Raw genomic sequence first — 18,172 nt, forward strand, 5'->3', positions numbered from 1 at the left:
GTTTGTAGGTCCAAGCCCTGTGTCAGGCTCTGTGCTGTGTCAGCACGGAGCCTGCTTGGAATTCTCTCCCTGTCTCTCTACCCCTCCCCCAACTTGTATGTGCTCGTGCTCTGTCTTTCTCCCTCTCTCTTTCTCTCTTTCAAAAAAAATAAACTTCAAAAAAAACAACATGTGGGGCGCCTGGGTGGCTCAGTCGGTTGAGTGTCCAACTTCGGCTCAGGTCGTGATCTCACGGCTTATGGGTTGAGCCCCGTGTTGGGCTCTGTGCTGACAGCTCAGAGCCTGGAGCCTGCTTTGGATTCTGTGTCTCCCTCTCTCTCTGACCCTACCTGGCTCACACTGCCTATCTCTCTCTCTCTCTCTCTCAGAAATAAATAAAACATTAAAAACAAAACATGTAACAGAAGCGGTGCTTTGTGACCTATCATATCTTCTTATATACTTTTTATGAGCACATAGCTATTAATAGTAAGAGTGTAGTCAAGAGACCAAAATTTTTTTCCTTGCTTCATCATCTTGTCATGTCATTTCTTGTTATCTTTGTTCACCTATTTTCAAAACTCTTCTCATTTCAGTTTCACTTCAGGCATGTAGTCAGAATGAAAGATCAGATGTCCAAAGTGCTGTGCTTAAAAACTGCATGTTCTCTTTGTGCCTGGTTAAATAATATGGGGCTTATTTTCTGGCAGAGTGGTGTAAGTCTCCTTTGATGTTAGCCAGAACTGGGTGGAGTTTCTTAAGCTCCAGTCAGATTTGCTCAAGCAGGGCACTGTGCAGTGATGAGTTTGTTTTTAGTCTCTCCCTTTGCCCAAAAGTTTTTGCCTTCTGATAAATCTGAACCTAGTTATAATTGGGAGTACTTGTATATAAAAGTCACCATGCACATTGAGGCTCTATATGCAGTTTGTTTATTTCTAACTTAAGTGATGAATCTAAATTATTAGCAGTTTGGGGCGCCTAGGTGACACAGTCAGTTAAGTGTCCGACTTCAGCTCAGGTCATGATCTTGCACACCGTGGGTTTGAGCCCTGCGTCAGGCTCTGTGCTGACCACTCAGAGCCTGGAGCCTGCTTTGGATTCTGTGTCTCCCTCTCTTTCTGCCCCTCCCCTTGCTCATGCTTGCTCGTGCGCTCTCTCTAAAATAAACATTAAAAAAATAAATTTTAAATTATTAGCAGCTTGTAGAATAATCAACCTCATGAATCATTTAACATACCACTCTCATTTTACAAGATTAGGGAATTTGGCCATGGAAGGTGACTCACTGAAAGCTGTAGATTAAACTAGTGCTTCATTGAAGCTTAGAAACTCCTGTACCCAGCTTTCTTTTCTTGCCTTTAAATTCAAACTTTATACAAATAGGAAAGGAATAGTATAAACAGTCAAGGAGAAATAATTTCTTTTAAGTATATAGTTCTCATTCACAAAGGTACATTTTTGGAACTTCCTGAATATCCAGATTTGAGAATAACATTGTGTCATTTCCTTTTGTCCATACATTACATAACTAACCATTTTAAGGCATAGCTGAGTATTAAGTGACCTTAAATGATTCTGTAAGTGTGGGATGAAATTCATTCATGAATTCATTAAAATCAATTCTGGAATACTTGTAGAACCAGTTTAACAAACCTGTACAACACTTACAGAATTTATTATACTTGTATATTTTTTAGAATAGAATAGCTATAAAAGTAGGCAGTCTCTGTAGTTTATTGAACACTGGGCTTTCTGGATGAAACCAGTACTTTCACCTCCAACACAACACCAGTATTGCCTTTACAGGATTATTTTCCATAAGTGGATGGTGTGTGTGCGTGCGCACGCGTGTGGGTGTGGGTGTGTTTAAATCATACTTCTATTTATATGTAGTGACAAGAAAGGAATAGCTAAACTGTGTTGAGATACAGATGCTTGGGTGGTTGGCTAGATGCACTCAGAGCCAAATGACCTTCCCGCTTTCCAGCTGTCTCATGTTCTATCAGTTTTACCTTCTTAGGCTGAATTTAAGCTGCTCTTCATATTCCATGAGCCACCTGTCAGCCCAGGTAGCGGTTTGGGAGGTTGAGGGTGGGGGTGAACAGGGGAAAGTTACAGTGGATAAAGAGCTGCCATTTGAGAACTGCACTCAGATAAATGAGATTTAAAAGATATTGTTGGTTTTGCCTCTATTTTTTTTTTTTAATTTTTTTTTTAATGTTTTATTTATTTCTAGGTGAGAGAGAGAGACAGCGTGAGCAGGGGAGGGTCAGAGAGAGAGGGAGTCACAGACTGAAACAGGCTCCAGGCTCTGAGCTGGCAGTCAGCACAGAGCCCGATGCGGGGCTCGAACCCACGAACCATGAGATCATGACCTAAGCGAAAGTCGGATGCTTAACCGACTAAGCCACCCAGGTGCCCCATGGTTTTGCCTCTATTTTTACCTGTGCCCTGAATTAGGAAGTTTGAGTGGATTGCATGAAAATGGTATCATACGTGTATATTATGGAAACAAAGCCATTGTTAAGGATGGTACAGATGTCCTTTCAAGTGCTCTTTGACTATGAAACTTTTTAATTATAGACATCCTTTATTATTTTTTGTTCATAATAGGTTTCAAATGCTAACTGGTAATAATAGTTATAGAAAAGGGAAAAGCAGTTACTTTTTATGGAACTTATTGACATTAAATTTGTCAGGCTTTTTAAAAATCCTTTAAGGAGTCATTTTTCAGCATTTTTCCTAGAGGGATCTGAAGTGATAATAATACTTTATATGTAAAGTAGCCTGGGTGCCATAGAGAATAGGACTGCCCATCCATGTTCATGTATTGTAAATGGAGTATATGTGTGCTACTCCCTTCTGATGACTGTGATAGGAACTTGTGTGTAGAAGACAATGATGAAGATAGAATTACTGTATTCCTTGGTGGATATTTCTTTTTCCTTAGTAAATTTAGTTGGAGAGAGGTTGACAGTGGATAATAGTTTTAAAGGAGAGCCTTTAAAAGTGGCTTAAACCAGTGTGTCTGGTGGCCCAGTCAGTTAAGTGTCTGACCTTGGCTCAGGTCATGATCTCACAGTTTGTGAGTTTGAGCCCTGCATTGGGCTCTGTGCTGACAGCTCAGCGCCTGGAGGCTGCTTTGGATTCTGCCTCTGGCTCTCTCGCCCCTCCTCCCCCTCCCCCCCCAGTTTGTTTCTCTCTTGTCTCTCAAAAATGAATAAATGTTAAAAAAAAAAAAGTGGCTTAAATCATAGTAAAATTTGACCTTTAAAAATTTGGGTTGAGGAAAGATTAGTTGAGAGTCTTTGGTTGCAAGTAATAGACTGACTGGATTAGGCGAAAGAAAGATTGGAAGGTTGCTCATGTAGACTTGAGAAGGAAGAGATCTGTGGCAACTGAACAGCTGCCACTTGGTGGATCTTCCATCCAGGATGTAGTCATGAAACATTCCTTTTCCAACCATCCTCTTCTTGGTCATGTGCCCAACGCCACTGGGGTGGCCATTGGTGTATAATGGGGGAAGACAATGAAGAATAGATTTCTGACTGGGAAGAAGCAGTAGCTGTTATTTCTATTTGATTTACCTTTACCTGGTCAAGAAAGCTTATATGTTCACTTATCTTCATGAGTCTCTTGGAGAGTTTCTATTAAGTTAGACTTTTTTTTAATGTTTATTTTTGAGAGAGAGAGAGAGAAAGAAAGAAGAGTGTTGGAAGGGAGGGGCAGAGAGAGAGGGAGACACAGGATCCAAAGCAGGCTCCAGGCTTTGAACTCTGAGCTGTCAGCACAGAGCCTGACATGGGGCATGAGTTCACCAACTGTGAGATCATGACCTGAGCTGAAGTCAGACGTTTAACCAACTGAGTCACCCAGGTGCCCCAAAGTTAGACATTTTGAAGGACAGATATCCCACTGTGCTATGTATGTACTGGGAACTCCATTTTTTTGCAGGTCCTTTTGCGTTTTTACTACACAATTTATATTTTCTTGGCTCTTCATGTAACAATTTTGCCTATAGTAGATTATACTTCAAGTTATGTTTAAAAATTGAGAGCCTGATGTTCTGTAAAGATGGTGATGTACATGGCCACAAAGAGGGATTGCGCCCATAACTAATCAGGGAACAGATCTGTATTTTTCATGCCAGCAAGGCTAGGCATAGTTTTGGTGGACAGAGCTAACAACAAGAGATTCATGAAGAAACAGTATTTAACCTCAACAAGATAAGGCCCATACTCAACGTGCTTTTAGTTAGGAGAGGTGGCTTCTTTTGCCTGATAGTAGTATAACCTTTTTTCATGGGAATATAATGTAATCTGACCTCCTTTTGTATATTTTTAAGAATTATTCTGGGACATGATTTGGAAATAAAGATATATGGAATAATTAAAAAGTTTATAAGACTTGAAATCAAAAGACCTGATTTGAGTCTTACTGGCTATAACTTTGGATATATTGGGGGTTTTTTTACACTTTATTTTTTCTTTTCCTTTAAAAAAATTTTTTTTTAATGTTTTATTTATTTCTGAGAGACAGAGAGGGAGACAGAATCTGAAGCAGGCTCCAGGCTCTGAGCTAGCTGTCAGCACAGAGCCCAACACGGGGCTCGAACCCACAAGCTGTGAGATCATGACCTGAGCTGAAGTCGGATGCTTAACCAACTAAGCCACCCAGGCGTCCCTGTTTTTTTCTTATTAATGAGAAAATGGCACTTGCTCTGTTTACCTCCCAGCGATGTGAAAAAGCGGGTGTTTACTTTGGGTAAGACTGTTGGTTAACTGAGCTTTAATTTTTTAATCTGTCAAATGAGGGAGCCTTTTCTAGCTCTAAAATTTTGGATTTTAATTATTTTCTTGTTAGAACAACTGAGAAGTGTTTCTAGGGATGTGTTTTCCTTTGCATAGTGCTCATCTTATGAAATATTTTTCCCTCCTTAACCAGGCAGTTACATTGGTGCAGAATGGCTGACCTCAGTCTTGCAGATGCATTAACAGACCCACCTCCAGAAATTGAGGAAGAGATAAAACGGGACTTCATTGCCACGCTGGAGGCAGAGGCCTTTGATGATGTTGTGGGAGAAACTGTTGGAAAAACAGACTATATTCCTCTACTGGATGTGGATGAGAAAACTGGGAATTTGGAGTCAAAGAAGAAACCATGCTCGGATACTAGCCAGGTTGAAGGTAAGTAATTAAACCAAGCTGCTGAGAAAGCAGATTAGGAATGATGCTGTAGATCATAATCTTTAAAACCTTGAGGAAACTGAGCTGACTTTTTAAAGTAAAGACTAGTCAGTTTTCTCTTTATCTAAATTTCTTTTGTTAGAAACCAAAGATACAGGTTCGTTACCTTTTACTTGAGTGTGTGTTCATGAGACTGTAGATTACTTTTAACCCAAAGGTTTCTTCTATAAGGTCTCAGCTACTGTATAATCTGCCTAATTTCCTGAATTAAACTGTCTGCTCAGTGCCTTGACTTTGGAAGGAGCTTTGTAAAAAGTCAGATATACAAAATTCTATATTTACATCAAGACTAAATTTGGAATGGAATCAAATACCGCTTGTCTTTGGGAGTAATTCCAGGTCAGGAGTAAACCATGGATTAAATCTTTAAATCTCTTAAAAGAGGCTTGCTGCTCTTATATATTGCTGGATCAGATTTGCTACTATCTGGTTGAGAATTTTTTTTTGTTTTCCTCCCCTCCCCTCCCCTCCCCGCCCCTCCCCTCCCTTCTTCCCTGAGAGAGGCAGACAGAGGAGGACGGAGAGGGACAGAGACCATCCCAAGCAGACTTCATGCTGTTAGAACGGAGCCCGATGTAGGGCTTGACCTCATGAACTGAACTGTGAGATCATGAGCCAAAATCAAGAGTCGGATGTTTAAACTGAGCCACCCAGCCTTTTGGTTGAAGATTTTTGCATTTTTTTTCATGTGGGATATTGGTCTATAGTTTTTTTGTGATGCCTTTGTCTGATTTTAGAATTGAGGTCATTCTAGCATCATAAAATGAGTTGGGAAATGTTCCCTCCTGTTCTGTTTTCTAGAATAGTTTGTGTAGAATTGATATTTTTTCTTTAATGTTGGATAGACTTGGTCAGTGAAGCCATCTGGGCCTGGAGTTTTCTTGGTCAGGTTTTTTATTTTATTTATTTATTTATTTATTTATTTATTTATTTATTTTCATGTGTCTGTTAGCCATCTGGATGTTTTCTTTGGAACGGTGTATGTCTTTGCATGTCCTCTGCCCATTTCTTCACTGGATTATTTGTTTTTTGGGTGTTGGATTTGGTAAATTCTTTATAGATTTTGGATACTAATCCGCTATTCAGTATGTTGTTTGCAAGTATCTTCTCCCATTCCGTTGGTTGCCTTTTAGTTTTGTTATTTCCTTCTCTGTGCAGATTTTTATCTTGATGAGGTTCCAATAGTTCATTTTTCTTTTTATTTCCCTTGCCTCTGGAGACATGTCAAGTAAGAAGTTGCTGTGGCTGAGGTCAAAAAGGTTGCTTCCTGTTTTCTCCTCTAGGATTTTGAGGTTTCCTGTTTCACATTTAGGTCTTTCATCTATTTTGAATTTGTTTTTGTGTATGGTCTAAGAAAGTGGTCCAGTTTCATTCTTACGCATGTCACTGTCCAGTTTTCCCATTACTATTTACTGAAGAGACTGTCTTTTTTGCCATTGGATATTCCTTCCTGCTTTGTCAAAGATTAGTAGGCCATACGTTTGTGGGTCCATTTCTGGGTTCTCTATTTTGTTCCATTGATCTGTTTGTGTTTGTGCCAGTTCCATACTATCTTGATGATTACAGCTTTGTAAGACAGCTTGAAGTCTGGGATTCTGATGCCTCCAGCTTTGGTTTTCTTTTACAAGATTGCTTTGGCTATTCGGGGTCTTTTTTGGTTCCATACAAATTTTAGGATTGTTTGTTCTAGCTTTGTGAAGAATGCTGGTATTATTTTGTTAGAGATTGCATTGAGTATGTAGATTGCTTTGGGTAGTATAGACGTTTTAACAATATTTGTTCTTCCAGTCCATGAGCATGGAATGTTTTTCCATTTCTTTGTGTTTAATTTCTTTCATAAGCTTTGTATAGTTTTCAGTGCACAGATCTTTTTGTTTCTTTGGTTAAAGAGATGGGTTTTGGTGCAATTGCAAATGGGGTCGATTCCTTGATTTCTTGTTCTGTTGCTTCTTTATTGATGTATAGAAATGCAACCGATTTCTGTATGTTGATTTTATAACTTCGACTTGGTGGATTCACCTATCAGTTTTTTGGTGGAGTCTTTCGGGTTTTCCATGTAGAGTGTCATGTCATTTGTGAAGAGTGGAAGTTTGACTTCTTTGCCAATTTGGATGCTTTTTATTTCTTTTTGTTGTCTGATTGCTGAGGCCAGGATTTCCAATACTGTGTTGAACAGCATTGGTGATAGTGGACATCCCTGTCATGTTCTTGACCTTAGGGGGAAAGCTCTCAGTCTTTTTCCCATTGAAGATTATTTTAGCTGTGGGTCTTTCCTCTACATGGCCTTTATGATGTTGAGGTATGTTCCTTCTGTCCCTACTTTCTTGAGGGTTTTTATCAAGAAAGGATTCTGTATTTTGTCAAATACTTTTTGCATCTATTGAAAGGATCATATGGTTCTTACCCTTTCTTTTATTAACGTGGTATATCACATTTTGATTTGCAAATAGATAAAATCTCTCTAAAAATTTTTTTTCTGAAAAATAATTAAATACATAAATAAAGGGGCGCCTGGGTGGCTCAGTCAGTTAAGCGCCAACTTTGGCTCAGGTCATGATCTCACAGTTCGTGGGTTTAAGCCCCGCATCGGGCTCTGTGCTGACAGCTAGCTCAGAGCCTGGAGGCTGCTTCAAATTCTGTGTCTCCCTCTCTCTCTGACCCTCCCCTGCTCACGCTGTCTCTCTCTCTCTCTCATAGATAAAAAAACATTAAAAAATTTTTTTTAAATAAATTTCTGGGGTGCCTAGGTGGCTCAGTTGGCTAAGCATCCGACTTTGGCTCAGGTCATGATCTCACAGTTCATGAGTTCAAGCCCCGCATTGGGCTCTGTGCTGACAGCTCAGAACCTGGAGCCTGCTTCAGATTCTGTCTTCCTCTCTTTGTCCCTCCCTCACTTGCACTGTCTTGTCTCTCAAAAAATGAATAATTGTTAAAATTTTTTTTTTAAAGTCTAATTTCCCTTGTGAATTCCTTTTGAGCCATGGATTATTTAGAAATATGTTAATTTCTTGGGGGCACCTGTGTGGCTCAGTTGGTTAAGCGTCTGACTTCGGCTTAGGTCATGATCTCACGATTTGTGGGTTTGAGCCCCATGTCAGACTCTGTGCTGACAGCTAGCTCAGAGCCTGGAGCCTGCTTCAGATTCTGTATCTCCCTCTCTGTCTGACCCTCCCCTGCTCATGCTGTCTCTCTTGCTCTCTCTCAGAAATAAATAAAAAACATTAAAAAATTAGAAATACGTTAATTTCTTAATATTTGGAGATTTTCCGGATATCTTACAATAATTGATTTTTAGTTTAATTCTGTTGTGGTTGGAAGACATCCTTTGAAATTTCAGTTCATTTCATTTTGTCATGGTTTGTTTTATGATCCAGAATATGGCCTGTCATGGTCAGTGTTCTGTGAGCACTTGAAATAATATGATGCTGTTACTGTGTGGAGTACTCTTTTTATGTCATTTAAGTCTAGTTGGTTGATAGGGTTGTTGAGGTTTTATGTATACTGACTTTATATCTACTTGTAATGATTTCTGAGAGGGAGAGATGTTGAGGTCTCCACAGAAGTTTTATGGATTTGTTTCTTTTTCCCTTCTATTCTGCCAGTTTTTATTTCATATATTTTGAAGATCTGTTGTCATGTGCACATACAGTGTAGTTGACATTTCTTGCTTTTCTATCTAGTCTGAAGATCTCTGTCTTTTCATTGGTATCTTAGACTGTATTTAGTATGATTATTGGTATGGTTGGATTTAAATCTGTCACTTTTTTTCTTTCATAGTTTGTCAAGTTGGCTTCCATATAACACCCAGTGCTCATCCCAACAAGTGCCCTCCTCCATGCCCATCACCCCCCATCCCCTCTCCCCCACCCCTATCAGCACTCAGCTTGTTCCTAGTGTTCAAGAGTCTCTCATAGTTTGCCTCTCTCCCTCTCCCCAACTTCTTTTCCCCTTCTTCTCCCCCATGGTCCTCTGTTAAGTTTCTCCTAATCCACCTATACGTGCAAACATATGGTATCTGTCCTTCTCTGCCTGACTTATTTCGCTCTGCATAACACCCTCGTTCCATCCATGTTGCTACACATGGCCAGATTTCATTCTTTCTCATTGCCATGTAGTATTCCATTGTATAGATAAACCGCATCTTCTTGAGCCATTCATCAACTGATGGACATTTAGGCTCTTTCCATGTAAATCTGTCATTTTGATAGTTGCTTTCTATTTCTCCCATCTGTTCTTCATTCTGTTTTTCTGTCTGCTTTTGGATTAATTGAATGTTTTTTTTTTAATGATTGTGTTTTTAACTTCAATATTGCCTTATTATGTATTTCTTAAAATTTCTTTTATATTTGACCTACTGTTTACAGTGTATATCTTTAATTTCTTCTAGTAATATTGAACCACTTCATCTATAGAGTAAAATTCCATGCAAAACAGTAAATATCTGATTCCTCTTTCATGTTTTTGTTTTACTGTCGTACACCTAATTTTACATAGGTTAATTACCTACGTTGTTACTCTTTTTGCTTTAGATTGTCAGTTACTTTTTAGATTAAAAATATGGGAAATAACCTTTGATAGTTACTCTAATTTTTACCATTTTGGGCACTTTTCATTTCTTTGTGTAGATCCATATTTCTGCCTAGCACCATACTCCTTCTGCCTGAAAGAATTCCATTAACATTTCTTATAACACAGGTCTCTTAACAGTGAATTATTTCAGCGTTGGTTTATGAGAAACAAGCCTTCAGTTTTGGAAGATAGTTTTCCAAGGTATCATATTCTTTGTGACTTCTTTCTTTTATTTAGGAAAGTTAGTCTTCTCACTTGGATAGTTTCTGAGAATTCTTTTATAATCTTGATTTTGTTCCCCTTTTCCCCCTCTGGCTGCCTTCAAGATTTTATCTTTATCTTTGGTTTTTAGCAGTTGGAATATGTTGTATTAGGTGCTATCTTGGTATTTGTTCTGCTTGGGGTTCTCTGACCTTGATCTGTGCTTTGATGTTGTTCATGGAGTTTGGAAATTTTTTGAGTATTTATCTTTTAAAATATTTCTTTGCCTCATTCTTTCTCTTCTCCAGGGATTCCAATGACATTTTTCTTAAGATTTTTGGGTATTGCATCACAGCTCTTCGATGCTCTTGTTTTTTTCTCCTTTGTTTTCTCTTTGTGTCTCGTTTGAGTACTTTTTTTGACCTATTTTTCAAGTTTTCTGAATTTTTCCCTCCTGTCACTGAATCTAATGATGAGCCCTCAGTAGCATTTTTTTTTCTAAGTTTATTTATTTTTAAGAGGGACAGAGACAGCAGAAGCCCAGGAGGGGCAGAGAAAGGGAAAGAGGGAGAATCCGAATTCAGGAAACAGTGAGTTCATGACCTGAGCTGAAACCAAGAGTCAGACCCTTAACCGACTGAGCCACCCGGGAGCCCAATCAGTGGCATTCTTTAATTTCTTTTCTGTTTTTAATTTCTAGCATTTTTGTTTGACTCTTTCTTATAGTTTCTATGTCTCTGCTGAAGTTCCCGATCTGTTCATGCCTATTTCTATCTTTTCCACTATAGACATTAATAATATTCATTGTTATTTTAAATCTCTTGTCTGGTAATTTGAACATCTGGGTCATTTCTCAGTCTGATTGTTTTGTCTCTTGACAGTGTTTTTTGTTTTTTGTTTGTTTTTTTTTGTTTGTTTTTTTTGGGTGGCATTTTTTTAATGTGTCTCTTAATTCTTTCTTTCTTTTTTTTTCTGAGAGAGAGAGAGAGAGAGAGAGACAGCATGAACAGGGGAGGATCGGAGAGAGAGAGGGAGATACAGAATCTGAAACAGGCTCTAGGCTCTGAGCCAGCTGTCAGCACAGAGCCTGACATGGGGCTCGAGCCCACGAACCATGAGATCATGACCTGAGCCGAAGTCAGACGTGTAACTGACAGCCACCCAGGCGCCCCAATGTGTCTCTTAATTCTTGAGTGAATGCTGGACTTCACGTGTAAAACAGTAGTGACTGAGAAAAAAGATCTTTATGGCTAGAAGTGGGTGTGTCTCTTCTTTCACTAGGTAATTAATACAGTGTTAAGTCTGTTTAGGCTAGAGTTGAGCTAGGTTTGGGTTTTGTTGTTACTCTGAGTGTTTTCAGTACATTACTGGCTTGAGATTCCTCCATTCCTTGTTCTCAGAGTGGGGAGTGGGGTGCTGAAAGGCTTTTCTCCATGTTCTTGTTCCACTCTTAGCTTTTGGTCTCCCTGTGACGCCTGTCCCCAGGAAGGCTGGAAGGCTCTGTCTCCGTGTGCTTGCCCCACCCAGAAAAGTCCTAGCCTGGAAGTAGACAGGACTTTTGACATCTCTGGTTTTTGGTCCTGGTTCAGATGTAATCCTGTGTGCATGGTTGAGTCTTTCTCAATAATATCCCTCTTACAGGTGGTAGGGTCTTCTCATGATACCCTGCAGCCTCCTGGGGAGGACTTAACTGCTCCCCTAGGGTAAGAGAGTATTTTCTTCTTAACTCTAATTCTTTCCCCAGCTGCAGTGTGCCTTCACCCAAGCCCTAGGGCTGACTGGGTTTGACTCACTCCTCCCCCATGCAGCTCAGCTTTTGTTTGCATAGGGTAGAAGGGCGGGGTGGGATTGAGGGTGGTGGTTAGGACTTCACACCTTTCCTCTAGTGGTGTCTTTCTCCCAGGTCTGCAGAAGACTTTCCCACTCCGCCTGCAGTCTTTAGAGCATCTGGGAAACATCTGTGCAGATGTTTGAACTTCCCTGTGTCTGTGGATGCCAGGGACCCTAGACTGTCATACAACCCTCCACTTAGCCTTTAGCCTATCATTAAACGTTTTAGTTGACTCCTTACCTGCTTGTGTTAAACCCAGAATCTCTCCCTCACATGCTCTGACCTAGGAGAGCCAGTGTTACCTCCTTATCTCCTTGAGGGCCTCATCTTCCTTTGGATTTCATTTTCTGTTTTCCTCTAGTTGTGCATTGTTTCCACCACCTGGGCCTCAGCTTATGTAAGTGAACATAGTGACGTGGATTTTCTTGTGCTTCTTCATCTTGGGTAATTGGCCTGTTTTGTTAATCCCAGAAGAGGAAAGTTTTTTTTAGAAACTTTTGTTTATAAAAATTATTCAATTTTCCCAAATATTTTTAATATATGGATAACCTGTAACTAAGTGCTGTAACTAAAAGTTCGTTAACTCAGGGAGGCTAGTCTAGACATTGGTAACAGTGTTACTCCAGGAGAAAGTAGCTGGCTAGAGAGTATAGGTGAGAGGGAGCGTTATTTTTACTGTATGTCCCTTTGGACCACTTGGGTTTTGTACACGTATATCTATCAACCTGTTGATAGAATAATATAAAGTTTATAATTACATTAGAACTGAATTATAAGATTCTGATTTTTTAAAAATGTTTTTATTTATTTCTGAGAGAAAGAGAGGGAGACACAGAATCTGAAGCAGACTCCAGGTTCTGAGCTGGCTGTCAGCACAGAGCCTGATGTAGGGCTCGAACCCACGAACTGTGAGATCATGACCTGAGCCGAAGTCGGACGCTTAACCACTGAGCCACCCAGGCACCCCTGTTTTTTTTTTTGTTTTTTTTTGTTTTTTTTTTTTTTTAATACCACCTTGTTTGTAGAGGATTTGGCTAAGAATAAGTGGGGAAAAGAGAGGTGGCTGTTTGGAGACACTGAAGAGGAATGGAAGAGAATTTATTTTGTCTTATAGAAATCTGGGGCAGTGAGTTAGTTCTCAGTAAATGGGGGCTTCTCTACTGTAAGTCTGACTTTTATAGATTATCAGACTAATGGGTTTTGCCCAAATGATAGGTTTCATATTTGTGTTTTGCTTGAAGAACATTCTAAATAATATGTTTTTTTCTTCTGAATACTTCTTCAGAAGTAACGGAAGGGTCCTGGACTTCATTATTTTCATTTTCACTGTACATCCAACTTTAAATTTGATTTTGTTATTGGGTGAGATTCATGAAGTTATCACTGGTGCTCCGGATGTGATTTTACAGTAGGCTTACTTAGGCCAGCCAGTGGAAATTTATCAACCAGTTTCCTGCACCTAGATTAGAAAGGGCAATTGAATAGGTTACATTTAATACAACTCTTTGGACAGTGGTGTTTTTATTTCTTTTAATTCTCACATGCCTACCCTAATTGCCTCAACTTAAAAATGGGGGGTAAGCAAGCAAGCTGCTTTTATGACACCTAACACAGAGTAGGAAAAGTTGCTTTTTTCCTCCCAACATATAATTCCTGCCTCAGACCTGGAAACAGTGATTTCTCAAAGCTTCCCTCCCCTTCACAACGTGGGTGGGTACTAGGGGTGCTTGTTGCCACTGGATTTTTCATAGTTTTTAGGCCTTTTTTGTGAATATACATACTCTTTTCTCTTTTCCATTTTCCCACTACTCAGTTTTGTTTCACGAATTTTTTTAATTTTCTTATTGCTCCATAAAACATCTAAAGAGCCAAATACCTGGAAGTAAAACTGGTGTCATACTATTTCTAAAATGCCTGTCACCTTGGGAAACAGTGCTCAAAATACTTTTTCAGAATATACGTATTACTTGTTTTCTTCTGCAGAAATGTTATCCACTTATTGTTCATTATCCCCTGTATATGGCTCTATTTTCTAGGCCAGGGAGACAAAAGACAGCTTTCTTTTACATGTGAATAACAAAACAATAATATTTCTGTGACTTTTGTTCATTCACAACACTGTCATGGATGTTTGAATGAGCATCTAGCACATTGTTGATGCTTAGGCACGGATAATTGGCAAATTTGTACACAGGTCACTTAAGTTTCCTGTACTCTGTGCTTAACTGTACTTGTGAGATGGAGAGGATTCTAGGAGGCTTCTGAGGCCGTGAATTTGTTTCTGTTAAATGTTCTAACATTGGGGCACCTGGGTGGCTCAGTCGGTAAAGTGTCCGACTTCAGCTCAGGTCATGATCTCGTGGTCCGTGGGTTTGAGCCCCACATTGGGCTCTGTGCTGACAGCTCAGAGCCTGGAGCCTGTTTCTGATTCTATGTCTCCCTCTCTCTCTGCCCCTCCCCAGCTCATGCTTTGTCTCTCTGTCTCAAAAATAAATAAATGTTAAAAAAAAATGTTTTAGGGGCGCCTGGGTGGCTTAGTCGGTTAAGCATCCGACTTTCGCTTAGGTCATGATCTCGCGGTTTGTGGGTTCGAGCCCCGCGTCAGGCTCTGTGCTGACTGCCAGCTCAGAGCCTGGAGCCTGTTTCAGTCTGTGACTCCCTCTCTCTCTCTGACCCTCCCCTGCTCACGCTGTCTCTCTCTCTCCTAGAAATAAATAAAACATTTAAAAAAAAATGTTTTAACATAGGATGGTGGTTTTCAAAGTATGGTCCTTGGACTAGAAGTATCCCATCACTTGGGAGCTTGTTAAGGTACAATTCTTAGGCTCACCTGGAATTGGAAACTTTGGGTATGGAGCTTAGCAATCTGTGTTTTAACAAGCCCTTGCAGGTAACTTTGATGCACCGAAGATTGAGAAACATTGATCCAGGAGAAAGGGCCTAAGCCAAGTCCTGGAAAGGATGATAACTAGATACTGCAGAATTCTTGTTTTGCTGATGGGCCTTCTCTTGAACATCTCAACCGGCTGTATTGGCCACCAGAGGGCGATGTTGGAACAGGCCTGACTTGCACTAGAAGGTGCCCTTGTTGTGGAGATCCTGTGGAATCCCGCCCCCGCCCCCCATTTTGCCCAGAGCCGACTCGCCGTGGCTGTCTTCCTCACAGCACACACATCCTCTCAATGTCTTACTACTTCCCTTCTCTGTCTGATTTGCCAGCTGTGGGACCCTGAAATCACTTTAAAAACACAGAAAGAAAAAACTCACCACCAAAACCAGTAAATTTGAATGTCCTTATTTCTCAGAATGTGTGATTACTTAAAAATTGTGTTGTTTTCAGTGCTTATAGGTGTTTAACTGTGAAAGATTTCATTTCATGAAATGGATGTTCCTCTGAGGGTATTAATTAGTAAAAGGAGGCAGTGTAGCGTCTTTTGAAATTAGGATTTACCCAGTAATGCACAGTGAGCCTCTTTCTTACTCTAAAGCCTAATTATTTTTATGTTGTAATGTTTTTCTTTTTTCTTTCTTTCCTTCCTTCCTCCTTCCTCCCTCCCTTCCTCCCTCCCTTCCTCCCTCCCTTCCTCCCTCCCTTCCTTCCTCCCTCCCTCCCTTCCTTCCTCTATCTCTTATTATTCTCTCCTGGGCTTGAATTCTTTTTAGACTCTTAGGTGTTATGTGTATGGTAGAATCTCAGTCTCTCTTTTATTTTCTCCTAACCTCCTTATTTTGCTTTTATTTTATTCTAGTAAGTTCCTTATTTCTTAGACACACAATTATCATTCTATTGATATCACTTAAGCTAGATTTTTATATTTTTATGTTCTACCAAGGTTACTTTATAGTTTAGTGATCGGTCTACAGTTAATCTACAGATTAATCATCTGTAGTTGATCAATCTGTAGTTAATAGCAATGAGAATAATAAAAGTTGTTAACATTTACATAACACTGTACAATTGGCACAACACTTCCTCCAGTATTAGCAGATTTCATCTTCCTGATAACCACGGGAGGTAGATATTATCCCATTTTTTCAGGGGAGGCTGCTAAGACTTAGAAAGCACAAGGGAGCTGCATTTCATTATTTGGTTAATAGTGACAGAACCACAACTGAACCCAGATCTTCTGATTTTATACCTTATGTTCTTTCTGTGAAACTGCACCATCTTCACAGATGCATACTCTCTGCTTAATTTAATGTCTTATAGATGCTATTTTTCAAAACTAAAGATTTACTTATTTAACTCAAAAGACAAAATTATTAGATATAAATATTATTTTCAAGAAATATGATTCTATTTCATTTGTATAAAGAGCTTGACCTTTGAACCTGAGGACTCTGCTGCTAATTCATATGAATTTGTAAAGTTTTCCACTTTCTTAGATGGCTATTTCACATCATCTCCTTTCTGTTCAAACCTCCAGCACCTGCTCTCCTGTTCATATTCTTAGTCAATGACTTTTACAACAAAGGATCAATAGACTCAGTCAGAAGAGAACTTCTGCACAGTCCCCCTGCTGCATCTCCTCCCCTCCCTCCCCTCTGCCCTTTCCTCTGCTCTTCCTCTTGTTAAGGGCTAACTGTGCTTTCACTTAGGGCACTGCTATAGCAATTGTCTCTTCTGTCTCCTGCATCATCAGTTTCTCCGTTTCACCTGGGTCATTCAGTAGCATCAGACAGACCATAATTTTTTCTTTCCTTAAAAAAAGAATCCTATCTCAGGGATGCCTGGGTTGCTCAGTCAGTTGAATGTCCAACTTCAGCTCAGGTCATGATCTCACAGTTCATGAGTTCGAGCCCTGCATCAGGTTCTGCACTGATGGTGCTGATCCTGCTTGGGATTCTTTCTCTCTCCCCCACCCTCTGTTCCTCCCCATCTCATGCTTTCTCTCTCTCTCTCTCAAAATAAATAAATATACTTTCAAAAAAAGGTCTTATCTCAACCCCATGCCCATCTCATTTACTTCTCTTTTTCCTGCTCCTTTGAAAAAGATGTATCTACTACTTGTCTCCTCCTTTCTTGAACCCCTTCCCAGCCTACAGTAGCCCATGCCACACCACCCAAACCACTCCTTTTACATTGCCAAATATGAATCTCGGATAACGCCAAGGGTTTTAGCACAGTTGACTGAAAAATGATTTGCCAGCATCTGAGATTGGGAAAGCTCTAGAAAGAGTATTTTGAGAGGTGCCTGGGTGGCTCAATTAAGTGTCCAACTCTAGATTTTGGCTCAGGTCATGATCTCATAGTTGTGAGGTCAAGCTCAGTGATGGGCTCCATGCCCAGTTCAGAGCCTGCTTGAGAGTCTCTCTCTTTAAAAAAAAAAAGGGTTGATTTTTAGAGGAATATAAGAAATTTAGGTCAAGAGTTGCTGAGTGTGAATTATACGATAGTGGAGAAGATACCTGAGTGGAGAAGAGCAATAGGCATCTAGATAAGAGTGTGCAGTTCAGAGGAGAGTTCTGGGCTTGAGATACCAATCTGGAGGTTGATGATATTTAAAGCTCTGGCTAAAGGAGGTAGTTGTTAAAGCATGTCATTTTCAGAATGTTTTACTTTTACCACATAAAAATAAGTTACGCTGCTCTTTTCAATGCATCCAAATGCTCCTAAATATATAGCGTTTTGATTCTCCTCATCATGTATTTTAAAACTGTATGAGCAAGCTGTTCATTATCATTCGAAATGTAAGTCCTTCTTTTGATTCCTTGAACTCTTATTTCTAGTCCATGTCTGTCATAGACTTTTATCTTAGTGTAATACATTTTTATACTTGATAGGTTTTTCTTGATTGCTACTTTGTTTTTGTAACAAATATGTATGTAAGCTTAAATTTTAATTTAAAAAGTTCCTGTAACCTTAAAGCTTTAAATATTAGCTTGGTGCAGAAGAAAAGTTTTTATCACAGTTACTAGTGGTACATAATTGATCACATGTGTTAAAATTTTTGGTAAATCATTACTAACCATAAAAGTTGGATTTGGTTGAAAATGTGTTTCTAAGTGATGGGGGTCTAATATTTTTCTCAATTAGGTCATGAATCTGTAGATAATTATTTTTTTGCTAGGATGAAAGAGGGGTTAGCAATTTCTATTCCTATTGTTTTTTGTTTTTCTTTTTGTTTTTTGTTAGCTTCATGCCCTACCGCAGGGCTTGAACTCTCGATCCTGAGATCAAGAGTCAGATGCTTAACCGACTGAGCCACCCAGGCGCCCCTCTCTTCCTATTGTTTTAATAGATATTAAAGTGAAAAAACTTTATTTATATAGCTAAGTGTGTGGGAAAGGACATCTCTATGGAAATGTTCTCAGTTCTTTGAGTTATATGTTAAGAATTCTGTAA

General features: G+C 39.5%; 1 protein-coding gene across 6 annotated transcripts in view; it reads left to right on the forward strand.

Annotated features, from left to right (window-relative positions):
- Positions 1–18,172, forward strand: part of MAP4 (microtubule associated protein 4) — a 194,235-nt gene that overhangs the window by 60,849 nt on the left and 115,214 nt on the right. For all 6 annotated transcript variants that reach the window (XM_039228076.1, XM_039228075.1, XM_039228074.1 and 3 more), the window contains one exon: positions 4,924–5,165. In XM_039228076.1, the coding sequence (XP_039084007.1) occupies positions 4,943–5,165 (223 nt within the window). In that variant the 5' untranslated portion in view covers positions 4,924–4,942. The remainder of the gene's footprint in view (positions 1–4,923; positions 5,166–18,172) is intronic.

Source organism: Hyaena hyaena, unplaced genomic scaffold (assembly GCF_003009895.1).
Source record: "Hyaena hyaena isolate Hyena2069 unplaced genomic scaffold, ASM300989v1 scaffold_30, whole genome shotgun sequence".
In the NCBI taxonomy this organism is placed as follows: domain Eukaryota; kingdom Metazoa; phylum Chordata; class Mammalia; order Carnivora; family Hyaenidae; genus Hyaena; species Hyaena hyaena.